The sequence below is a fragment of the Pristiophorus japonicus genome, chromosome 19 (assembly GCF_044704955.1).
Source record: "Pristiophorus japonicus isolate sPriJap1 chromosome 19, sPriJap1.hap1, whole genome shotgun sequence".
Lineage (NCBI taxonomy): Eukaryota > Metazoa > Chordata > Chondrichthyes > Pristiophoridae > Pristiophorus > Pristiophorus japonicus.
Window position 1 is genome coordinate 14,706,622 of NC_091995.1, and position 25,767 is coordinate 14,732,388.

General features: G+C 50.1%; 1 protein-coding gene across 4 annotated transcripts in view; it reads right to left on the reverse strand.

Annotated features, from left to right (window-relative positions):
• Positions 1-1,760: 1,760 nt before the first annotated feature.
• The window catches only part of nfkbil1 (nuclear factor of kappa light polypeptide gene enhancer in B-cells inhibitor-like 1), a 32,048-nt gene continuing 8,041 nt past the window's right edge, over positions 1,761-25,767 (reverse strand). For 3 of the 4 annotated variants that reach the window (XM_070861293.1, XM_070861294.1, XM_070861292.1), the window contains 5 exons: positions 25,352-25,474; positions 22,585-22,871; positions 20,383-20,495; positions 14,790-14,913; positions 1,761-7,003 (listed from right to left, as the gene is read on the reverse strand). In XM_070861293.1, the coding sequence (XP_070717394.1) occupies positions 6,429-7,003; positions 14,790-14,913; positions 20,383-20,495; positions 22,585-22,855 (1,083 nt within the window). In that variant the 5' untranslated portion in view covers positions 22,856-22,871; positions 25,352-25,474 and the 3' untranslated portion in view covers positions 1,761-6,428. The remainder of the gene's footprint in view (positions 7,004-14,789; positions 14,914-20,382; positions 20,496-22,584; positions 22,872-25,351; positions 25,475-25,767) is intronic. The other variant, XM_070861295.1, reaches the window with a different exon arrangement.

Consider the following 25,767-nt stretch of genomic DNA (forward strand, 5'->3'; position numbering starts at 1 on the left):
CTGCACTGTATAATTTTTAAAAAAATCATTTGAATCAAAATAAAAAATGCTCTAGTCTTTATCCATTACCCACACTGGAAATCTTTTGCAGGAAATTTATTTCGATTGAGGCAAGTCTTAGACAATGAAAGTGGTGACTTAAATAGCTACATTCCAAATTATTGGGGGGATACACAGATAGATAGATTTTTAACCAATAAGGGAATTAAGGGTTACAGGGAGAGGGCGGGTAAGTGGAGCTGAGTCCACGGCCAGATCAGCCATGATCTTATGGAATGGCGGAGCAGGCTCGAGGGGCTAGATGGCCTACTCCTGTTCCTAATTCTTATATGTTCTTATGTTCTTATAATTGCGGTTGGGGGCGTCCTGCGGACGAACACCTCCGGCCGAAAAAAATTACGAAAATACCTAGTTGTCCCAGAGGAACCGTAGGATTGTACTCCAAGGCCTAGTTTCACAGTCCCAGTGTACGGGAACATGTCTTCCAGGATCGTATGCATATCCTGGGATCACGTGGGCCTGGACCATCAATCACACGGTAGAGTTCTCATTCACAGCAAAGGGAGCTCCGAGCTCCCATTACTATCAATGAGAATATCCCTAAAATCAAATAAAACACAAACTAAAATTAAAACTTAAAAAAAATTAATAGAAATTGCATTAAATTAAATGCGTCAGAGAAAAGTTTATTTGTTTGAAATTTAAAAACAATGTTTTAATAGTTGGTAAAAGTAGGCGATATATGCCTGCTTTTACCAGGCTAAGAGTTTGAAGGACTTTCGCTGGGCAAGAGTTGGCAAATAGCTCAAATCTCGCCTTCTCCCGGGGAGCTGTCAAAATAAATTTTGGCAGCTCGCAAAGCCAGTTCTCGGAACATGTACATCGCGCCCCAAGAATCGGCATTTGCGAGGCATCTTCGGGAGTGTGCGCACATCGTATGCACCCGGAGAGGCCGCAGTTTTCGGGCCAATATTCACTGTCCACCCTTTAGAATATAAGAAGATAAAGAATAGGAGCAGGAGTCAGCCATTTGGCCCCTAAGCCTGCTCCGCCATTCAATAAGATCATGGCTGATCTGATCCTGGCCTCAACTCCACTTCCCCATCCGCTCCCCATAACACTTGATTCTTATCTTTCAAAAATCTGCCTATCCACCTTAAATACATTCAATGACCCAGCCTCCACAGCTCTGTAGGGTACAGAATTCCAGATTCACGACCCTCAGAGAAGAAATTCTTCCTCATTTCCGTTTTAAATGGTGACTCCTTCGTCTGAATCTATGCTCCCTAGTTCTAGATTCCCCCACGAGAGGAAACATCCTCTCTGCATCTACCCTGTCAAGCCCCTTCAGAATCTTATACGTTTCAATAAGGTCACCTTTCTGTCTTCTAAACTCCAGAGTATAGGCCCAAACTGCTCAACCTTTCTCAATCGGACAACCCCTTCATCTCAAGATCACCCTCATTAACCTTCTCTGAACTGCCTCCAATGCAAGTATATCCCTCTTTGAATAAGGAGACCAAAACTGTACGTAGTGCTCTAGGTGTGGTCCATATGGGCTACATTGCAACTATTAATAGTCCCCCCCACCAAAAAAAATCACTTTCAGGTTTTCGGGTAAAGAAGTTTCTCCTGAAGTCCTTAATGGCTACGGCAAAGATCAGTCGGAATCTAGCATCCAGATCGAGCAGTACAGATGGGGGGAGGCGGCAGCTGTAAACACGGCTTAAAGATCAAAATAAAACAAAGCACAGCAAAGATAAAAATTATGACGATAAAGTTTAATTTGTCTAAACGTAGTGCACAGATTAAAATCTTTCCCCGTTGGAACAGTGTGGCGTCACATCAATCTCAACTGATACGAGAACCTGCGGCCATTCCAGACCGCTCTGAACCGAGCACTGCGCACTCCCATTATTTAAGAGCAGGTTGATCCTTGTTTTTTGTCGGCAGTAAGATCATAGTTCAAACAACTTGCCGGCAATCCACGTCACGCTCGGCTTTGCAACCCCTTCAGCTCGAATGACACTGCGGCAGCTGCAAATCCCGTACAGTGCGGGGCCTACTCGCTGGAGAAGAAGTGAATATAGCGTCTTTCACAATCTCAGGACATCCCAAAGCGCCTTACTGTCGATGATGTACTTTTGAAGCGTGGTCAATGTTGAAATGTAGGGAAACGCAGCAGCCAATTTACGCACAGCAAGCTCCCGCAAACAACAATGAGAATGTGACGCTGGCTGAGGGATAAATATTGGCCCAGGACACCGGGGGGAACTCCCCCTGCTCTTCTTGGAATAGAGGCCGCAGAACTCCCCCTGCTCTTTTTGGAATAGAGGGCAGACGGGGCCTCGGTTTAACGTCTCCCCCGAAAGACGGCACCTCTGACAGTGTGGCGCACCCTCAGCACTGCACTGGGAGTGTCAGCCTAGATTCTGAGCTCAGGAGTGGGACTCGAACCCGCAACCTTCTAACTCAGAGGCGAGAGAGTGCTACCCATGGAGTCACAGCCGACGGACGCAGTCTAAAACTGTATGTCTCCATGTGCTGTGCTGTGACTGACCAAAGGTAGTAATCTCTGGATTGCTACCAGTGCCACGTGCTAATCAGAGTAGAGGGAGCAGGATAGTTAGAATAAATACGTGGCTTGAGCAGTGGTGCAAGAGGGAGGGATTCAAATTTCTGGAACCAGTTCTGGGGGAAGTGGGACCTGTACAAAAGAGACAGTCTGCACTTGGGCAGGACTAGAACTGATGTCCTAGGGTTAACATTTGCTAATGCAGTTCGTGAGTGTTTAAACTAATATGGCAGGGGGATGGGAACCTATGCAGCAAGATAGGGCAAAGTAATATGGAGTCAGAAACAGATGGTAGAAAGGTAAAAAGCAATAGTGGAAGGCCGAGTAAACAAAGGTAAGAAACAAAAAGGGTCACACTGCATCATAATTCTAAAAGGACAAAGGGTGATAAAAAAACAAGGCTTTGTGTCTTAATGCAAGGAGTATCCTTAATAAGGTGGATGAATTAACTTTGCAAATAGATGTTAACAGATATGATGTGATTGGGATTACAGAGACGTGGCTCCAGGATGATCAGGGCTGGGAACTCAACATCCATGGGTATTCAACATTCAGGAAGGATAGACTAAAAGGAAAAGGAGGTGGGGTAGCATTGCTGGTTAAAGAGGAGATTAATGCAATAGTTAGGAAGGACATTAGCTTAGATGATGTGGAATCTATATGGGTAGAGCTGCAGAACACCAAAGGGCAAAAAACATTAGTGGGCGTTGTGTACAGACCTCCAAACAGTAGTAGCGATGTTGGGGAGGGCATCAAACAGGAAATTTGGGGAGCATGCAATAAAGGTGCAGCAGTTATCATGGGTGACTTTAATATGCATATACATTGGGCTAACCAAACTGGAAGCAATACGGTGGAGGAGGATTTCCTGGAGTGCACAAGGGATGGTTTTCTAGACCAATATGTCGAGGAACCAACTCGGGGAGAGGTCATCTTAGACTGGGTGTTGTGTAATGAGAGGGGATTAATTAGCAATCTCGTTGTGCGTGGCCCCTTGGGAAAGAGTAACCATAATATGGTGGAATTCTACATTAGGATGGAGAATGAAACAGTTAATTCAGAGACCATGGTCCAGAACTTAAAGAAGGGTAACTTTGAAGGTATAAGGCGTGAATTGGCTAGGATAGATTGGCGAATGATACTTAAGGGGTTGACTGTGGATGGGCAATGGCAGACATTTGGAGACCACATGGATGAATTACAAGAATTGTACATCCCTGTCTGGCGTAAAAATAAAAAAGGGAAGGTGGCTCAACCGTGGCTATCAAGGGAAATCAGGGATAGTATTAAAGCCAAGGAAGTGGCATACAAATTGGCCAGAAATAGCAGTGAACCCGGGGACTGGGAGAAATTTAGAACTCAGCAGAGGAGGACAAAGGGCAGGGAAAATAGAGTACGAGAGGAAGCTTGCAGGGAACATTAAGACGGACTGCAAAAGTTTCTATAGATATGTAAAGAGAAAAAGGTTCGTAAAGACAAACGTAGATCCTCTGCAGTCAGAATCAGGGGAAGTCATAACGGGGAACAAAGAAATGGCAGACCAATTGAACAAGTACTTTGGTTCGGTATTCACTAAGGAGGACACAAACAACCTTCCGGATATAAAAGGGGTCAGAGGGTCTAGTGAGAAGGAGGAACTGAGGGAAATCCTTATTATTCGGGAAATTGTGTTGGGGAAATTGATGGGATTGAAGGCCGATAAATCCCCAGGGCCTGATGGTCTGCATCCCAGAGTACTTAAGGAGGTGGCCTTGGAAATAGCGGATGCATTGACAGTCATTTTCCAACATTCCATAGACTCTGGATCAGTTCCTATGGAGTGGAGGGTAGCCAATGTAACCCCACTTTTTAAAAAAGGAGGGAGAGAGAGAAAACAGGGAATTATAGACCGGTCAGCCTGACATCGGTAGTGGGTGAAATGATGGAATCAATTATTAAGGATGTCATAGCAGCGCATTTGAAAAGAGATGACATGATAGGTCCAAGTCAGCATGGATTTGTGAAAGGGAAATCATGCTTGACAAATCTACTGGAATTTTTTGAGGATGTTTCCAGTAGAGTGGACAAGGGAGAAGCAGTTGATGTGGTGTATTTGGACTTTCAGAAGGCTTTCGACAAGGTCCCACACAAGAGATTAATGTGCAAAGTTAAAGCACATGGGATTGGGGGTAGTGTGCTGACTTGGATTGAGAACTGGTTGGCAGACAGGAAGCAAAGAGAAGGAGTAAATGGGGACTTTTCAGAATGGCATGCAGTGACTAGTGGGGTAACGCAAGGTTCTGTGCTGGGGCCCCAGCTGTTTACACTGTACATTAATGATTTAGACGAGGGGATTAAATGCAGTATCTCCAAATTTGCGGATGACACTAAGTTGGGTGGCAGTGTGAGCTGCGAGGAGGATGCTATGAGGCTGCAGAGTGACTTGGATAGGTTAGGTGAGTGGGCAAATGCATGGCAGATGAAGTATAATGTGGATAAATGTCAGGTTATCCACTTTGGTGGTAAAAACAGAGACAGACTATTATCTGAATGGTGACAGATTAGGAAAAGGGGAGGTGCAACGAGACCTGGGTGTCATGGTCCATCAGTCATTGAAGGTTGGTATGCAGGTACAACAGGCGGTTAAGAAAGCAAATGGCATGTTGGCCTTCATAGCGAGGGGATTTGAGTACAGGAGCAGGGAGGTGTTACTACAGTTGTACAGGGCCTTGGTGAGGCCACACCTGGAGTATTGTGTACAGTTTTGGTCTCCTAACTTGAGGAAGGACATTCTTGCTATTGAGGGAGTGCAGCGAAGGTTCACCAGACTGATTCCCAGGATGGCAGGACTGACATATCAAGAAAGACTGGATCAACTGGGCTTGTATTCACTGGAGTTCAGAAGAATGAGAGGGGATCTCATAGAAACATTTAAAATTCTGACGGGTTTAAGACAGGTTAGATGCAGGAAGAATGTTCCCAATGTTGGGGAAGTCCAGAACCAGGGGTCACAGTCTAAGGATAAGGGGTAAGCCATTTAGGATCGAGATGAGGAGAAACTACTTCACCCAGAGAGTGGTGAACCTGTGGAATTCTCTAGCACAGAAAGTTGTTGAGGCCAATTCACTAAATATATTCAAAAAGGAGTTAGATGTAGTCCTTACTGCTAGGGGGATCAAGGGGTATGGCGAGAAAGCAGGAATGGGGTACTGAAGTTGCATGTTCAGCCATGAACTCATTGAATAGCAGTGCAGGCTCGAAGGGCCGAATGGCCTACTCTTGCACCTACTTTCTATGTTTCTATGTTTCTAATGGCGATTCGCCATCCAGAGGGCGCCCTGTGCCTTTTCCTCCAACTCCTCCCCGATTTTGAATCCCGTTTTCTCCAAAGACTTTGGCGGCGAGAGGCCCCGCTCACCCTGACTGGGGTTGCCAACCCTCCAGAATCGCCCCAGTCGTCTCCAGAAACGAACGATGAAACTCCTCCTGGACACTGCCGCGAGCAAGCCCAGGGAGAGAAAAATCAGAGGGGCTTGAAAAGAAACGTGCGTTTTCTTCATTTTCTTTCAAGTTTTGTTTCGTAGTTGGAGACTGGGAGGTGGGGCGGGAAGATTGACTCGGAGAGGCAGGTTGGAAGTGGTAGGTCAGGTGATGAAAGTTCCAGGAATACGGCTAACCAGAGTTGGCGCCCCCAGTGTCACCTCCGACCTTTTGGAAGCGCACATTCCTCGTCAGCCGGCCATGGTGTACCCCGTGCCATGAAAACACAATAGCAGAGTGGGATCAAATGCCCCCCCCCCTCCCCCTGCCAAGACATCAGAGACCTTTCGCGAAGGGAAAAGACCTTTAACTCGCCTCCGAGTCAGAAATGACATCACCGGACGCTTTCGGACAATTTGTTCAAAGCCTGCGAGAGGGCCATGACCGTGTCCAGGATCCTCTGCCGGTCGGCCTCAGCCAGGCGATCGCCGCAGCGCTGGGCGAAACGGTCGGGGTGCCAGACCGCTTGCTGCCGCCGCAGGAACCGGCGGTAGTCCGCCTGCTCGCTGCGGTCCACCCCGTGAAGGATCACGGCCACCATCTCCGCCGCCGTGCCCTTGGGGGCGGGCCAGGGGATGTCGGCGTAGGCCAGATGGTTGCCGCCGGCGCTGGCGGTGGCCCCCCGGCCGAAGACGTCGGCACAGCCGCGCTCGTAGCACCGCTTGCGGCTGCTGGTCAGCTCCTCTTGCTTCCGCCCGGCGCGTTCCAGGTACCGCCGGTGCTCCGCCTCCAGCCGCTCCTGGAACTCCCGCCGCTCCTTCTCCTTGCGCTCCTGCTCTTTCGCCGCCCGCGCGGCTTTTCCCCGCCAGCTGCCGCTGGCCGCCGCCCGCTTGCCCGCGTACTCCTTCGCCAGGCGGTCGGCCCAGTCGTCGTAGGTCTGCGGCTCAGGGTCGGCCACGAAGAAATCCTCTGATTGAAATGGAAGCAGAGAGACTATAAATGGGTGAAATCCAATTAACTTGCAGCCCTCAGCAACGTCAAGGCCTCCTCCAGTGAACCCTTCACCGTGTCAGCCTGGGGCTCACTGGGTCGCACTCTCGCCTCGGAGTCTGAAGGTTGTGGGTCCATGTCCCACTCCGGAGACTTGAGCACCTAAAGGCTGACACTCCCAGTGCTGTGCTGAGGGAGCGCTGCACTGTCAGAGGTGCCGGCTTTCAGATGAGACCTTAAACCGAGGCCCCGTCTGCTCTCAGGTGGACGGACACTATTTCGAAGAAGAGCAGGGGAGTTCTCCCCGGTGTCCTGGCGCCAATATTTATCCCTCAATCAACATCACCAGAACAGATTATCTGGTCATTACCACACTGCTGCTTGTGGGGGCTTGCTCCCCAGTTCTTCTTCGAAATAGTGGCCATGGGATCTTTTACATCCACCCGAGAGAACAGACCAGTTTAACGTCCAACCCAAAAGACAGCGCCTCTGACAGTACAACACTCCCTCAGTACTGCACTGGGAGTGCCGGTCTGGATTCTTGTGCTCAAGTCTCTGGAGAGGGACTTCAACCCACGACCTTCTGACTCAGAGGCGAGAGATGCTGCCCACTGAACCACAACTGACACCATGAGCTAACTTTCAGAATTTGTAACTATGCTGCTGTAGTGGGGTGGGGGAATACCCTGGTGTTTATATATGTTAAAAATGCAGCAACTGACCTAAACTTAGCTCTCAATGGGATAAATTCACAGGACAGCAAGGACGAGGGAAAGCTGATTAGATTTGGACAAGGCACTCAAATCAGTGTGAGGACGACAAGGAAAGGTAGTTTCACACTGCAGTGGTCATTTACATGCGGTGTTGGGCCAATAACCTTCATAAGAACATGAGAAATAGGAGCAGGAGTCGGCCATTTGGCCCCTCGAGCCTGCTCCGCCATTTAATAAGATCACAGCTTATTTGATCTTTGCCTCAACTTCACTTCCTGGTCTGCTCCCCATAACCCTTAACTCCCTTATCATTCAAAAATCTGTCTATCCCCACCTTAAATATATTCAATGACCCAACCTTCACAGCTCTCTGGGGCAGAGAATTCCAAAGATTCACAACCCTCTGGGGGAAGAAATTCTTCCTGATCTCCATTTTAAATGGGCGACCCCTTTATCTGAAACTATGCCCGCTAGTTTTCGATTCCCCCACGACGGGGAAACATCCTTGTGTTTCAATAAGATCACCTCTCATTCTTCTAAACTCCAATGAGTATAGGCCCAACCTGCTCAACCTTTCTTCTTAAGACAACCCTTTCTTCCAAGGAATCAACCTCGTGAACCTTCTCTGAACTGCCTCCAATATCCCTCCTTAAATTGTACGCAGCACTCCAGGTGAACTCAATTTAACTCAGCCAATTCTGGACTGGCAGATTCTGCTCGAGTGGTGGCAATCAGTTCTGACTAAAGCGGAGGGGCAAAGCAAAGACAGGAGACTGCGGGGAGAGGAGGTTCTGCACTGGGGTGGTACAAACGTCTATAGAAGGTGGTAGAAGTTTGGAACTCTCTTCCGCAAAAGGCAATTGATGCTAGACCAATTGTTAATTTTAAATCTGAAATTGATAGCTTCTCGTCAAGCAAAAGTATTAAGGGATATGGGCCAAAGGCGGATATATGGAGTGAAGTCGCAGATCAGCTATGATCTCACTGAATGGTGAAACAGGCTCGAGGGGCTGAATGGCTTCCTCCCGTTCCGCTGTTACTGGGTTAAAGTACACAAATATTCAGGTCACAAGAGGGTACTATTGTCACACCCCCTGGGTCACACTATTGTCCAAGCAGATACAGAGTGGGGTAGGAATGTATAGGAACAGGAGGCGGCCATTTAGCCCCTCGAGCCTGTTCCACCATTCAATGAGATCATGGCTGATGTGTGACCTAACTCCATATCCCTTTGGTTAACAAAAATCTATCAAACTCAGATTTTAAAGTCACAATTGACCCAGTATCAAGTGCCGTTTACAGAAGAGAGTTCCAAACTTCAACCACCCATGACATGTGAATCAACTCCCACCAATGTAAGACCTTTAGACCACTTGTCTGACACCATTCTACTGCAGAGGGTATTCATGACCTAAGCCTGATATTGTTGCTATTCTATGCTACGCTACGCTATGTGATGTCAACCTTCTTTTCTATTTTATTTTTCCTTATTTGTACTAGAAGATCACCGATGACACTGAGTAGGGGGTACGTGCGTTGTTTGTTTAAAGGTACCTTACAGCCTACAGTGCCGCTTTAAAGCCAGATGTTATAATCGATGTTTCTTGCTGGGTAAATGAGAGGCTAATTGTCCTCAGCTGGACCCTTGGGTTCATTTGGGATCAGATTGGCTTTTTTAAAATATGTACTTAAAAAAAAATGCGGTTCCTGAAATCTCTGGAATGTATTGCCGGTTTTTGACTGGGAGAGAGATTGCACCATACGGAAGGTAAGTGGTTCTGGTCCGTTTGATCTCCTGGACGAGGTTCAATTGCCTGAGGGGGAATCGAAGAGGAATTCTCCAGAATATTTTTTCACTAATTAGCCCTCGGTTTTTCGTCTCTCCCATGACTGCAGCAGAGGTGAGATGAAGGTGCAAGGGGGAAAGGGGGAGTGAGGGGGGAGGGGGAGGGGGAGGGGGAGGGGGGGGGGAGTGAGGGGGGAGGGGGAGGGTGGGGGGAGTGCAGAGGCGAGGGGGGGATGTGCGGGGGCGGGTGGGGTGTGCAATTGCGAGGGGAGGTATGCAAGTGCGAGGGGGCCGGGGGAGGGTGAGAGAGAGGGGGCCGGGGGAGGGCGAGAGAGGGGGCCGGGGGAGGGCGAGAGAGGGGAGGGCGAGAGAGGGGGGGGCCGGGGGAGGGCGAGAGAGGGGGGGGCCGGGGGAGGGCGAGAGAGTGGGGGGCCGGGGGAGGGCGAGAGAGAGGGGGCCGGGGGAGGGCGAGAGAGAGGGGGCCGGGGGAGGGCGAGAGAGAGGGGGCCGGGGGAGGGCGAGAGAGGGGGGGGCCGGGGGAGGGCGAGAGAGGGGGGGGGGGCCGGGGGAAGGGCGAGAGAGGGGGCGGCCGGGGGAGGGCGTGAGAGGGGGGGGCCGGGGGAGGGCGAGAGAGAAGGAGCCGGGGGAGGGCGAGAGAGAGGGAGGGCGAGAGAGAGGGAGGGCGAGAGAGAGGGGGCCGGGGGAGGGCGAGAGAGAGGGGGCCGGGGGAGGGCGAGAGAGAGGGGGGGCGAGAGAGAGGGGGCCGGGGAGGGCGAGAGAGAGGGGGCCGGGGGAGGGCGAGAGAGAGGGGGCCGGGGGAGGGCGAGAGGGAGGGGCCGGGGGAGGGCGAGAGGGGGGGGGCCGGGGGAGGGCGAGAGGGGGGGGGGGCCGAGAGAGGGGGGGGGCCGGGGGAGGGCGTGAGAGGGGGGGGCCGGGGGAGGGCGAGAGAGAAGGGGCCGGGGGAGGGCGAGAGAGAGGGAGGGCGAGAGAGAGGGAGGGCGAGAGAGAGGGGGCCGGGGGAGGGCGAGAGAGAGGGAGGGCGAGAGAGAGGGGGCCGGGGGAGGGCGAGAGAGAGGGGGCCGGGGGAGGGCGAGAGAGAGGGGGCCGGGGGAGGGCGAGAGAGAGGGATGGCCGGGGGAGGGCGAGAGAGAGAGAGAGAGAGGGATGGCCGGGGGAGGGCGAGAGAGAGAGAGAGAGGGGGGGCCGGTGGAGGGCGAGAGAGAGAGAGAGAGGGGGCCGGGGGAGAGCGAGAGAGAGAGGGGGCCGGGGGAGGGCGAGAGAGAGAGGGGGCCGGGGGAGGGCGAGAGAGAGAGGGGGCCGGGGGAGGGCGAGAGAGGGGGGGCCGGGGAGGGCGAGAGAGAGGGAGCCGGGGGTGGGCGAGAGAGAGAGGGGGCCGGGGGAGGGCGAGAGAGAGAGGGGGCCGGGGGAGGACGAGAGAGAGGGGGCCGGGGGAGGGCGAGAGAGAGGGGGCCGGGGGAGGGCGAGAGAGAGGGGGCCGGGGGAGGGCGAGAGAGAGAGGGGGCCGGGGGAGGGCGAGAGAGAGAGGGGGCCGGGGGAGGGCGAGAGAGAGGGGGGGCCGGGGGAGGGCGAGAGAGGGGAGGGGGCCGGGGGAGGGCGAGAGAGGGGGGGGCCGGGGGAGGGCGAGAGAGGGGGGGGCCGGGGGAGGGCGAGAGAGGGGGGGGCCGGGGGAGGGCATGAGAGGGGGAGGCCGGGGGAGGGCGAGAGAGAAGGGGCCGGGGGAGGGCGAGAGAGAGGGAGGGCGAGAGAGAGGGAGGGCGAGAGAGAGGGGGCCGGGGGAGGGCGAGAGAGAGGGGGCCGGGGGAGGGCGAGAGAGAGGGGGCCGGGGGAGGGTGAGAGAGAGGGGGGGCCGGGGGAGGGCGAGAGAGAGAGGGGGCCGGGGGAAGGCGAGAGAGAGAGGGGGCCGGGGGAGGGCGAGAGAGAGGTGGCCGGGGGAGGGCGAGAGAGAGAGAGGGGGCCGGGGGAGGGCGAGAGAGTGAGGGGGCCGGGGGAGGGCGAGAGAGAGAGGGGGCCGGGGGAGAGGGAGGGCGAGAGAGAGGGGGCCGGGGGAGGGCGAGAGAGAGAGAGGGGGCCGGGGGAGGGCGAGAGAGAGGGGGGGCCGGGGGAGGGCGAGAGAGAGAGGGGGCCGGGGGAGGGCGAGAGAGAGAGAGGGGGCCGGGGGAGGGCGAGAGAGAGAGGGGGCCGGGGGAGGGCGAGAGAGAGGTGGCCGGGGGAGGGCGAGAGAGGGGGGGCCCGGGAGGGCGAGAGAGAGGGAGCCGGGGGAGGGCGAGAGAGAGGGGACCGGGGGAGGGCGAGAGAGAGGAGGCCGGGGAGGGCGAGAGAGAGGGGGCCGGGGGAGGGCGAGAGAGAGGGGGCCGGGGGAGGGCGAGAGAGAGGGGGGGCCGGGGGAGGGCGAGAGAGAGGGGGGGCCGGGGGAGGGCGAGAGAGAGGGGGGGCCGGGGGAGGGCGAGAGAGAGGGGGCCGGGGGAGGGCGAGAGAGAGGGGGAGCCGGGGGAGGGGGTTTGAGAGAGAGGGGGCCGGGGGGGGGGGGGGGGGGGATTGAGAGCGAGGGGGCCGGGGGTGCACCGGCCATCATCCATCATGATCTGTGGGGCAGGCTTGATGGAGCAGTTTATCTTTTGCTGCCCATCAATTTTGTATAAGAATGTAAGAAATAGGAGTTGTAGTTGGCCATTCGGCTCTTCGACCCTGTTCTGACATTTAGTAAGATCAATGCTGATCTTCGACTTCCAACTCCACCTTCCCAGACTATCCCCATATCCCTTAATATCCAAAAATCATTCAATCTTTGTCCGAGCCTCCACAACCCTCTGGGGTAGAGAATTCCCGAGATGCACCACCCTCTGAGTGAAGAAATGTCTCCTCATCTCAGTCCTAAATGGCCGACTCCTCATCCTGAGACTGTGATCCCTGGTTCTCGGCTCTCCGGCCAGGGGAAACATGTGGGTAAGTCGGTCAGTAGGGACTTTCTGTTGATGGGTAAGTCTGTGTGTGTGCTGGGAATGAGTGGCTTGCTTTCTTTCTATCTAAAGATTTTTAAGTGTTGACATAGGTTGCCCTCGCCTACATCTGGCTCCTAAAGTATGAGGCCGCATTGCAAAGATTCTAGATCACCCTCCTCCTTTTTATATATTTAAGGCGGAGAGACAGACAGATTTTTGAGCGATATGGAGTAAAGGATTATGGGGAGCGGGCAGGGAAGTGGAGCTGAATCCAGGATCAGATCAGTCATGATCTTATTGAATGGCAGAGCATGCTCGAGGGGCCAAATGGCCGACTCCTGCTCCTATTTCTTGTGTTCTTGTGTTCTCCTGCACACATGGCAGCTCCTGCTCTGTACACAAGCAAGGGAGTTATGCTAAATCTTTACAAATCACTGATTAGGCCTCAGCTGGAGTATTGTGTCCAATTCTGGTCACCACACTTTAGGAAAATGATGTTAAGGCCTTGGAGAGGGTGCAGAAGAGATTTACTAGAATAGTGCCAGGGATGAGGGACTTCAGTTCTGTGGAGAGACCGGAGAAGCTGGGGGTTGTTCTCCCAGAGAAGGTTAAGGGGAGATTTGATAGGAGGTGGTCACAATTCTAAAGGGATTTGATCGAGTAAATGAGGAGAAACTGTTTCCAGTGGCAGAATGGTCGGTAATCAGAGGAGACAGATTTAAGGTAATTCGCAAAAGAACCAGGGAGGAGATGAGGAGAATTAAAAAAATTTTTTTTTTTAAAACACATCGAGTGATCTGGAATGCACTGTATGAAGAGGGTTGTGGAAGCAGATTCAGTAATAACTTTCAAAAGAGAATTTGATAAACACTTGAAGGGAAGAAATTTAGCAGGGCTATGGGGAAAGGGCAGGGGGGAGTGGGACTAACTGAACAGGTATTTCAAAGAGCGGGCATGGGCACGATAGGCCGAGTGGCCTCCTTCTGTGCTGTATCATTCTATGATTCTATGGCTTCAAATATTATTTTTTTTAAATCAAATCGTCACAATGTGATGTTAACATATTGAAATTCAGAACTTCAACAAACACCACCTCTGAAAACAAACAAAGTTTGTCACATTAGATGGGCAAGTGATTCATTATCGGTCAGCAGGTGTCACATTCATTGCCTCCAGGACATTTTATGCATGCTTGGAGTTACTGCGATGCAAATCTTGCTATGTGCGTGTTAAGTGGAAAAAGGTTTCCTTTTCATCATTAATCCTAACCAATCAGGCTCCACCTTTATCAGAACACACCCGAGCTGCAGGGTAGGGTGTATGTGCACGATATGCTAAACAAAAAGAATGTGAAGTGAGTGATGACTGATGCCGAATGGACTTGGGATTTAGAAAGTAGTTTGCAAGAGATTTGGTTGGAAGCAAGTGCAGAACTGCCTTTTTGCTTGGCACACATTTCCCAGGAAACAAACAGAGAGAGAGTTTTGTTTTTCCCATTCTCGGGACACCTTTAAAATGTGACGCAAGACCAGAACAATAGCCATAAATGTAAGAATCACTGATAAATCCAATTGGGAATCCAGGAGAAACTTCTTTACCCAGAGAGTGGTCACAACGTGGATCTTGTTACCATGAGGAGTGCAAAAAGCACAGATGCATTTAAGGATAAGCCAGATAAACACAGGAGGGAGAAAGCAATAGAAGGTTATGCTGATAGCCATAGATTTAAAATAATTGGTAGAAGATTAAAGGGGAGCTGAGGTGAACTTTTTTCACCCAGAGGGTGCTGGGGGTCTGGAACTCACGGCTTGAAAGGGTGGTAGAGGCAGGAACCCTCACCACATTTAAAAAGTATTTAGAAATGCACTTGAAATGCCGTAACCTTCAGGGCTACGGACCAAGAGCTGGAAAGTGGGATTAGGCTGCTTAGCTCTTAGTGATTGCAAAAAGCACAGATGTATTTAAGGGTAAGCCAGATAAACAGAGGAGGGAGACAGGAATAGAAGATTATGCTGATAGCCATAGATTTAAAGTAATTGGAGAAGATTAAAGGGGAGCTGAGGTGACCCTATGGGCCGAAATGGCCTCCTTCCGTGCCGTAAATGTCTATGATTCTATGAAGTGGGGTGGGAGAAGGCTCGTGTGGAGCATAAACACTGGCATGAACCGGTTTCAGTGCTATAAATCCTATGTATTCTATGGAGGGGACCTCGCATTTTTCATGGTGTCACATCCCAGGCCAATGCTCTTGACCCAATACACAGCACCGCCCTGAACCGTTCTGACAACCTTCCCATTCTCCTCACCTTCATATCGTCCACATTTCTGGTAGAATTCATCCTCGCATTCCCCGAAGAGCTTGTGACGCCACTCTCTGTCGGCATGATCCTTCCTGGTGTCTTTCCCCTTCTCCGCTGCTGCTCCCGGACACTGTTGGTAGGTTTAAAAGGAAACAAACTTTGTACTGGAACTGGGGTTTTAGTTTTGTATACGAAGCACATTTTCGCCATTGCTGTGAATATTTTCACAGACCTAAATTCCCAGTGTGAGGTACTGCGTGTGGAGTGTGAAATTCACTCCAAGCTCCGTAAAAATACCTATTAATCTATAAATAGCACGTTTGAGATGGTATGATCAGACATGAAACGTGTGTCACACTTCAGCTATCATACTTTGTTACTTGCTCACGTTCATACTTTTAGCAGAGCGTTCAATCAGAAATAGCTCACGACAGTGTGGGGAATCACCCACTTTAAAAAAAAACATAGTAGCAGACCTTATCAAATTAGCTGAATTGTTGTCAAAACTCCCGCCCGCCCAAAATACTTTTGCTTCCTTTTCTTTATCTCAATAACTGAAATCTTATAATGTTCAATAATTGTGACGTTAAGAATTAGAAATGTTATATTCCACAATAACACGATCACCTATAAAATGTATTGCTGCACAGGGCTGGTGGTTATGTTACTGGACTAGTAATCAAGAGGCTGGGCCTAACGATCCAGAGACACGAGATCAAATCCCACCATGGCAGCTGGGGAATTTAAATTTATTAAATAAAATAGTATCTAGTATCAGTAATGGTGACCATGAAACTAGCAGATTGTCGGAAAAACCCATCTGGTTCACTAACAGGAGCTTGAGCATATAAATCTAGGCTGACACTTCAGTGCAGTGCTGAGGGAGTGCTGCACTGTCGGAGATGCCATTTTTCAGCTGAGACGTTAAACCGAGGCCCCATCTGCCCTCTCAGGTGGACGTAAAAGATCCCGCGGCACTATTTTGAAGAAGAGCAGGGGAGCTATCCCCAGTGTCCTGGCCAACATTTATGGACGCGCTTATTTACAGTAGAAAAATGCTCTGACTGGATCCCCTTGATCACATAAACTGATTGCTCCCCTTGGATGTTAAGGCACACCCAGCAGTTTCTCTGGAATGTGTCATTAGAACTGCCCTGCCTACGTAGTCAGTGACTTTGCAAAGTGTAATTCGAGCCATTCTGACAGCTGACTCCAGACAGGAGAGCGTTCACTCGCACAGGTTAAGACCTCCCCCCACCCCTCCAAGTTCCTACCCCACCCCAGCCCAAGTTCCTGATGCCTCCAGCCCAAATTTCTACCCCATCCCAGCCCAAGTTCCTGACTCCTACCCCAGCTCAAGTTCTTGCCCCATCCCAGCCCAAGTTTCTAACCTTGTACCGCCACTACATTGTGTGTGGGTCACGGATTGTTAACAGGTTTATTGGGTATGAAGTAAATAGTGAGAGTGTCGTGACTTCCGGATTTCATCCACTCCAATGGTGTCACTTATCACACATGCACTGAGTTTTCCGAGAAATCGGGTGTGGATATAAAGGGGGTTGGAAGAACATGATCTGTCTTCCCAGAGGTCCCTCGCTCCCCTCCGATCCCCTCTCTCCCTCCAGTCTCTCCCCGTCCCCCCCCCAGTCTTTCTCTCTCAGCCCCCAGTCTAGTCGCTCTCTCTCTCTCCCCCACCCCCAGTCTCTTTCTTTCTTTCTCTCTCTCTCTCTCGCTCTCTCTCTCTCCCTCCTCCCCCTCCCCCCAGTCTCTCTCTCCCCCCAGTCTCCGATGTTTTCTCTCCGACAGAAGGTCACAAAAATATTTGTGTAGATAATCACAGCCATATTCTAGGCAAAAGTCCTGGAGATAATCCATAAACTAGAAACAGCTCCAGTGGCAAAGAGCTCCATGCGATTTGGCCCCACTTCCGGCTTCCACGTATGTCGCACTGCGCATGCACGACTGGACAAGTGCAAAAAGGGGGCGGAGTCCAATGCGCGCATGCGCAGAAGGACACAAAAAACTGTTGCAAATAACCAGACCCACAGCAATTTGGTGATTCACAACTATCCTGTGCCACTCAGTTGGATTCAAGGCAGCGGCTCACCACCAACTTCTCAAGGGCAATTAGGGATGAGCAATAAATACCGGCCTTGCCAGCGACGCCCATATCCAGTGAATGAATTTTAAAATTCAGTCATTAATGTTTTTAGACAGAGGTTTAAGCCTTTCCAAAATGAACAAATTCTTCAAAGATCCATCAATCTGTCAGCTGAAGGCAACAATAACTTGCATTTATATAGCTCCTTGAGTGTAATAATAACATCCGAAGGCATTTCACAGGAGCGTTATCAAACAAAATTTGATACCGAGCCACATAAGGAGATATTTGGACAGGGGACAGTCAAACAGCTAGGTTTTAAGGAGTGTCTTCAAGGAGAGAGAGAGAGAGAGAGAGAGAGATGGAGAGGCGGAGACGTTTAGGGAGGGAATTTCAGAGCTTAGGGCCCAGGCAGCATGGCCGCCAATGGTGGAGCGATTAAAAATTTGCGCAAGAGGGCAGAATTAGAGGAGCGCAGATATCTCAGAGAGTTGTAGGGCTTGTAGGAGGAGATTACAGAAATAGCGAGCGATTTGAAAAGGATGAGAATTTTAAAATCGAGGCGGTGCTGGACCAGGAACCAGTGTAGGTCAGCAAGCACCAGGGCCGGGGGGGCGGTGGGGGAGATGGGTGAACGGGACTTGATGCGAGTTAGGACATGGGCGGCAGAGTTTTGGATGAGCTTGAGTTCACAGACCCATCATTCTGTCGGCTGACGACAGTGAAGAACTCTGCCAGTGCTTGCAAGTTGCACGATGCAGGGGCCTATGATTGCACAATGTGGAGCATGACGAGATGAGACTTGTGGAAATACCAGACAGAATTAAGAAGTTAGTTCAGACCTGGGGTCTAAAACCAATAAACTCTCTTGCACAAAAAACAAGCAGGCATTGACCTCAGGGTGAAGGAGATAAGGGAAGGAGGCAAGGTTGTAAAGCTGCAGGAGGGAGTTACCGTAACAGCAGGGGGTGATGGGAAAAGATAAAAATTCAAAGGAGTCGCCCTGGGTAAGAGAGAGTGTGCAAATACTGAATGCCAATTAACAGAGTTCCAGCAACTGCTAATGCCCTAACAAAAGATCAGGTGTAGGAATAACAGACTGAAGGCCAATGGACAGGAGGGAGTTACCGTAACAGCAGGGGGTGATGGGAAAGGATAAAAAGACTTAATTGATCAAGATAAGGTTTACACACGGTAACAAAGACTCCAACTTGGTAAACATAGAAACATAGAAAATAGATGCAGGAGTAGGCCATTCGGCCCTTCGAGCCTGCACCGCCATTCAATGAGTTCATGGCTGAACACGCAACTTCAGTACCCCATTCCTGCTTTCTCGCCATACCCCTTGATCCCCCTAGTAGTAAGGATTACATCTAACTCCTTTTTGAATATATTTAGTCATGGTAGATGCTGCCACCTTTTCCATGGATGGTAGATTAAAGCATCCCTATCATGCGACTGTTGAGCTCCTAATCAGACCCTGGAGCACGTCATCGAACACTGCCCCGAGAGGAAATTTGCAGGCAAATTAAATGTCAATATCCAAGTTGGATATCCACGCTATTACACCGGGAACAAACTCTTGGAGGCAAGAGACAGGTTGCGATAACAGCAGAATATCTCTGTGTTTCTTGTAAAAACAAGCAGGCAATTAATAGCAACATACATGGTTAATTGAAAGGAAAAAGGGTATAAAGATAGACAAGTTTGGAGTGAGAACCTAGGAGCAACACTCGGCAGAAGCAGGGAACAGGGGAGAGACCCTTAAGGAACAGTGTCAGGACCAGACTGATCACCCGGGGACACATTGGGTAACTATACAGTATAAGTAGTGAGTCTTGTTCTCCTTCTGTATTAAACCAACATTCACGGTACTGCCATTGTCTAGTGTGTAATTTAATATTTAACTCAAAAACCGTCGCAGGCAACTACTAGTCACGCGACTAGCGAAATTGCCGTTTGTGCGACAGACTTGTAATGCTTCACGCTCGTTACAAATTCGCGCAGACAACCCTGGTAAAATGGCAACTAGCGTGATGTTAGCGTCACGTTGCTGGGTTAAGCCCCGCTGTTATCACTGCCGACTGAGGAAATGTTTCCGGCCTGAAGCAAGAAGGCTTTCCCCCAATGGCTCAGTGGGTGAATCAACCAATGTGCCATCAGGGCCAGATGGTCCTGGGCTCCCATCCCCAGAGCTGGCTCATAAAACATAAAAAATAGGAGCAGTAGCAGGCCATTTGACCCCTCGATGCCTGCTCTGCCATTCAGTAAGATTTGTCAAACATGATTTCCCTTTCATAAATTCGTGTTGACTGTGACCAATCCTATTATTCTTTTCCAAGTGCCCTGTCACCTCATCCTTAATAATAGATTCTTGCATTTTCCCTACTACAGATGTCAGGCTAATAAGTCAGCAGTTCCCCGTTTTCTCTCGCCCTCCTTTCTGTGATGGGTGAACGGGACTTGATGCGAGTTTCGGATATGGGCGGCAGAATTCACAGACTCGTCATTCTGTCAGCTGACGAGAGTTAAGAACTCTCTCCCTCCTTTCTGAAATCTGCTGTCCTTTCCCAGTCTGGCCTATATGTGGCTCACAGCAATGTGGCTGACTCTTTAACTACCCTGTGCCACTCAGTTGTATTCAAAGTGGTGACTCATAACCAACTTGCCAATGGCAATTAAGGATGGGCAATAAATGCTGGCCCTGCCAGCAACACCCATATCCCGTGAATGAATAAAAATAAACCTTCATTAATGTTTTAGCCAGAAGTTTAACCCTTTCCAAAATGAACAAATTCTTCAAAGATCCATCAATCCAAAATGACTGATCTTCTACCTCAACTCCACTTTCCTGCTCTCTCCCCAAACTCCCGATTTCCTTAATATCCAAAAATCTAACAATCTCGGTCTTGAATATACTCAACGACTGAGCATCCACAGCCTGCCGGAGTAGAGAATTCCAAATATTCACCACCCTCCTCACCTCAGTCCTAAATGGCCGACCCCTTATTCTGGGACTGTGACCCCTGGCTCTAGCCGCCCAGCCAGGGGAAACATCCTCCCTGCATCTACTGTCAAGCTTTGTAATAATTTTGTATGTTTCAATGAGATCACCTCTCATTCTTTTAAACGCCAGAGAATGTAGGCCTAGTCTACTCAATATCTCCTCATGGGACAATCCCCCCATCCCAGGAATCAGTCTGGTGAACCTTCGTTGCACTACCTCTATGGCAAGTATATCCTTCCTTAGGTAAGGAGACCAAAGCTGTGCACAATACTACAGGTGTGGTCTCACCAGGGCCCGATACAATTGCAGTAAGGTGGCTCATCTCATCCCAGGCAGCAGCAAGGCCTTTACAACAGGCCTCGGCACCAACCACTCCCGAGAAGTGTTAAGCTCGCCTGAAATCAAAGTGCTAGTTAAAATGGTAACGTTGGAAAGCCACGGACGTCAAAAGGAGGTGGTCAGCCAGGATCACTTTCAGAAATCGTGGTTACCTGCTGCGGCTTCATTAACCTGAGCAGCTCTCTTGGAGTGACTCCATCCGCATTGAGCACATCCATGGCAGCTGGGCAACGCTTGCTCAGAGGAACCACAAGATCCTCATAGACTGGAAAGAATGAGATTGCGTACAATTAGACAACAGAGCAATGTTATTGGTGTCAGCTGTGGCTTAGCGGGTCGCACTTTCGCCTTGGAGTCAGAAGGTTGTGGGTTCAAGTCCCCACTCCAGAGACCTCAGCACGAAATCCAGACCAACACTCCCAGTGCAGCATTAAGAGAGTGCTGCACTGTTGGAGGAGACGTTAAACCGAGTCTGCTCTCAGGTGGACGTAAAAGATCCTGCAGCACTATTTTGTAGGAGCGCTGGGGAGTTCTGGTCCGATATTTATCGCTCACCCAACAGCACTAAAGATTATCTGGCCATTATCGCATTGCTGTGTGTGGGAGCTTGCTGTGCGCATATTGGTTGCTGCATTTCCCGACATTCAAGACTTCAAAAAGTACTTTGCGCTGTCGTGAGATGGTGAAAGGGGTTGCATTAATGCAAGTCTTTCGTTTTATCTTGTGAATTCTCTCATCTCCAAACCCTCCATGCCTTGCTTCAGTTAGTGCTCCAGGACACCGAGCCAAGCCCAAAGGCCTGCTGTCACGTTCCGTCATAGCATCCGCTGATAGCTTCTAATTGATATGTAAAAGTGGAAGAATCACACGACTTCACCCATTGCACAAATTGGCTGCCGCGTTGCCTACATTATAACAATGACTACACTTCAAAAAGTACTTCATTGGCTTTAAAGCACTTTGGGACATTCAGTAGTTATGGAAGGCGCTTTATAAATGCAAGTAGTTCTTTCTATTGAATGTCAGGCAAGCGTACGTGTCAAAGGATGGACGACAACACAGGGTGGCTCAATGGGTAAGTCTGGTGTGACACTGAGCTAGCTTGGACACTAAGTGCATTCCTTAGTGTGCGCTGAGTTAACTGGTCTCGACCAGTGCAGTCGGGAAGGTCGGCAAAGGCTCCTGTTCCAGGTAGCTAACCAGTGCTCGCTGCTGAGATAAACAGACCAGACATTCGAGTCACAGAATCAGGCTTGGTTGCTGGCTGGTGTGAGAAATAGAAAAGTGCCACCCAAGGGGTCGCGCTTCTAAGGTTTCAGATATATTATTGGCGCAGATTGAAGCTTAAATCCGCAGCCAGCCATGATTTACCTGATCGGTTTAATGGAGCAGTGTAGAGGGAGCTTTACTCTGTATCTAACCCGTGCTGTACCTACCCTGGGAGTGTTTGATGGTTGTGTAGAGGTAGCTTTACTCTCTATCTAACCTGTGCTGTACCTGCCCTGGGAGTGTTTGATGGGACAGTGTAGAGGGAGCTTTACTCTGTATTTAACCAGTGCTGTACCTGCCCTGGGAGTGTTTGATGGGACAGTGTAGAGGGAGCTTTACTCTGTATCTAACCCGTGCTGTACCTGCCCTGGGAGTGTTTTGATGGGACAGTGTAGAGGGAGCTTTACTCTGTATCTAACCCGTGCTGTACCTGCCCTGGGAGTGTTTGATGGTTGTGTAGAGGGAGCTTTACTCTGTATCTAACCTGTGCTATACCTGCCCTGGGAGTGTTTGATGGGAACAGTGTAGAGGGAGCTTTACTCTGTATCTAACCCGTGCTATACCTGCCCTGGGAGTGTTTGATGGGACAGTGCAGAGGGGGCTTTACTCTGTATTTAACCCGTGCTGTACCTGTTCTGGGAGTGTTTGATGGTTGTGTAGAGGGAGCTTTACTTTGTATCTAACCCGTGATTTACCTGATCGGTTTAATGGGGCAGTGTAGAGGGAGCTTTACTCTGTATCTAACTCGTGCTGTACCTGCCCTGGGAGTGTTTGATGGGACAGTGTAGAGGGAGCTTTACTCTGTATCTAACCAGTGCTGTACCTGCCCTGGGAGTGTTTGATGGGGCAGTGTAGAGGGAGCTTTACTCTGTATTTAACCCCGTGCTGTACCTGACCTTGCTGTGCAGTGCTTTATGCTGACAGTGGATGGTTAAAATGCGAAGCATTCCATTTCCCAGCCCCGGCACCAGCACCCCTCGCTTCGATAAGCACAATATTCAGGGCCAAAAATCTTGGCCTTTCCCCAGCTTGGGTTCTACCCGCCAGATAATCCCTGCCCCTTTAATTCCACAGTGTCGTGTTACCTCTCTCTCCTTTCTTCACTGCCTCCCTGACTGCCAGGTGCAGTGGAGTGTTTCCCCTCTGGTCCTGAATTAAAGGGTCGGCTCCGTGTTTCAGCAGCAGCCGAGCGACAGCGTCGTCTCTCTGCACGCAGGCCACGTGCAGCGGGGTGCGGCCCCTCCGCCCGCCAAACGTCACCGGCAGCTCACGGTGCTTGCGGAGGTAGCACTTCAACTTCAGCACGCTGCCGTCCTCCACGTAACGCAGCAACTTCTTCTGTTTCCGGGAAACCATGGCAACGGTCAAAAACCTGGTGGATTTTTTTTTTTAAAAAGAGGTAAATAATCTTGTTCAGGAATAACCAAGATCACAAGAACAACCAGCGAATGACTTCAAGAGTAAGGGTGTGTGTGAAAATGTATTTTTTTATCTAAGCTGATACCACGCGGTATTGTTGTGCCCTTTGCAATATATATAACAAAATGGAGTCCTGGTTCTTCCAGAAATCTCTGCATAAAGCAGTCGGCTTGCATAAACAGCTAAACCTGGCTTGAAATGGCTGAGAGCCACCAGACAGCTGGGAAACAAGTCCTGCTGAGACAAGTACCCCCCCCCCGCCCCCCCGCCCCCCCATGGTGCTCTCCTGTTGTCTATACGACACCAGTTCCACGCCACCCCACCCTTTTCGAAGTACTCAAACCACCAGCCATTATCTCTTGTAGAGACCTCATCCATTTGATGCAAAAAGATAACTGACCAGGAAACTGGACAATCCTGACACAATGCAAGGCAGGTAATAGCTCATTACCACGCTCTCATGGAGCAATGGCCGGCTGGCTAACTAATAACCCTGACAAAAGGAAATATCTGGAAACCATGTCAGGACAAGGATGTAGTAATTAACTCTTTATCTGTATTCACTGACTGCGAGACAGAGCCAATACACAGGGAGAGGCCATAACTTGGGTTTTACTGTATAAATATCTCGTGAAACTGTACCATTTCGGAGGTGTTCGCTTCGCCATTGACTGAGTGTGACCTTTCCCTTGCTAGCAAGTAAATTAAAGAAACTTCTGCCGGACTGAAGGTGTCCGAGTCGTTTATCAGAGGTCGAGATTTCGACATGTGACATGCAGACTGCAATTGTTTACATCAAAATTTGGACTTAGAACATAAGAAATAGGAGCAGGAATCAGCCATTTGGCCCCTCGAGCCTGCTCCGCCATTCGGCTGATCTGATCTTGACCTCAGCTCGACTTCCCTGCCTGCTTCCCGTAACCCTCTACTCCCTCATCGTTCAAAAATCTGTCTATCTCCATCTTAAATATATTCAATGACCCAGCCTCCACAGCTCTCTGGGGCAGAGAATTCCACAGATCTACAACCCTCAGTTGAGGATTCCTCCTCATCTCAATTCTAAGTGGGCGCCCCCTTATTCTGAAACTATGCCAAATGCTGGAAAGTGCGATTAGGCTGCTCGGCGTGGACACGATGGGCCAAAATGGCCTCCTTTCGTGCTGTCAAGTTCTAAGATTCTATGTCTCCCAGTTCGAGATTCCCCCATGAGGGGAAGCATCCTCTCAACATCTACCCTGTCAAGCCCTCTCAGAATCATACACGTTTCAATAAGATCACCTCTCATTCTTCTAAACTCCAATGAGTATAGGCCCAACCTCTAAGACAACCCCTTCATCTCAGCAATCAACCTTGTGAACCTTCTCTGAACTGCCTCCATTGCAAGTATATCCCTCCTTAAATCCTCAGTCCAACCAGTCCATAGTCTTCATTGTCTACACAATCAGCAGTTTTAGTCTCATACGCTTTAATTCCCTTATCCTTCAACTACCTACCTAACTTACTCTTAAATATGATCGCTACTTCACTCACTAAATGCATTCCAAAGCCTCAGTGTATAAAAAGTGGCCCCTGCTCTCTGTCCTAAATCTCTTCCAATTGATCTTATACCTATGTCCCCTTCTTTCAGACCCTCCCCTCCACCCTCCTCCAATCATTGGAAAAGACTGTTTAAATCTACACTGCCCCATTCCTTCGTAATTTTAAACGCCTGTCAAATCACGCCTCAATCCCCTCGATCATAATGAAAACAGTCCCAATTAATTTGTATTTATCTTTCCTCATACCAGGCAGCATCCCGGTGAAATAAAAACAGAAAATGTTGGAAATACTCAGGAGATCAGATTTCCAATATTTGCAGTACAGGTTGAGCCTCCCTTATCAGAACCACCCCTGGTCCAGAACCATTCCCGGCCATCAGGTGGCACATGAACACATTGAAGTCCTTCCTCGCTGCCGACTCCCACAATTACTGACCTGACCCCGTGATGCACCGCGCCCCACCCACCCAATGAGCTCTCTGCCGCACTTCCAGCCCAAGCCCCGATATCCCTTTGCTCAGTACCTGCAACATCCAATTTAACGTGACCACCCCTCGTCCGGAAAAATCCCTTATCCAGAACAGGCCAGGTCCCGAGGGTTCCGGATAAGGGAGGTTCAATCTGTATTTTGCTTTAGCATTCTGGTGAATCTGTGCTGTACCCTCTCCATTGCCTCAGCATGCTTCCTGCAGTGTGGAGCTCAAAACTACACAAACGGCTTCTTCTTTTCGCCATTTCTTTCAATTCACACACACGCTTTCCTTATTATGTGCAATTTGCTGACACTCTTGGTCACACCAAGTTGCTCATCAGCTGCCTTTGTTACTCCGACCGTCGCGTGTGAGTTGGACAGTGCGAGGAGGAGTGTTTATTTTCTGTGAGCCCGATTACTCACCTTTGATGAGTGGTGGATGATGATTATCCCTTCAGATAACGTTTTCGGGCTCTAGTGGCATTTCTGATTCAGTCTTGTCCAGCCTCAGTTACATTTTTTTTGCATCAAGCCCTCTGTCGTTTACTGTGCTTTCAGTTGTGTCAAAAAATAATGCATTAAACGGGCATTAACAACAACATTGGAGCAACAACACTTGACCTGCTGTTGACATCTTGATTTCAGTCAATGGGGCCGGAGGAGAACAGCACTGAGTGCAACCAACAGACCCCTCCCCTTTGTTCCTTCCTCCCCCAACCCTCTTTCCCCCCTGGCTCTACACTTGCTTACAAACCATTAAATCTTTAACTTCTTCCAGTTCTGATGAAAAGTCATCGACCTGTAATGTTAACTCTGTTTTTCTCTCCACAGATGCTGCC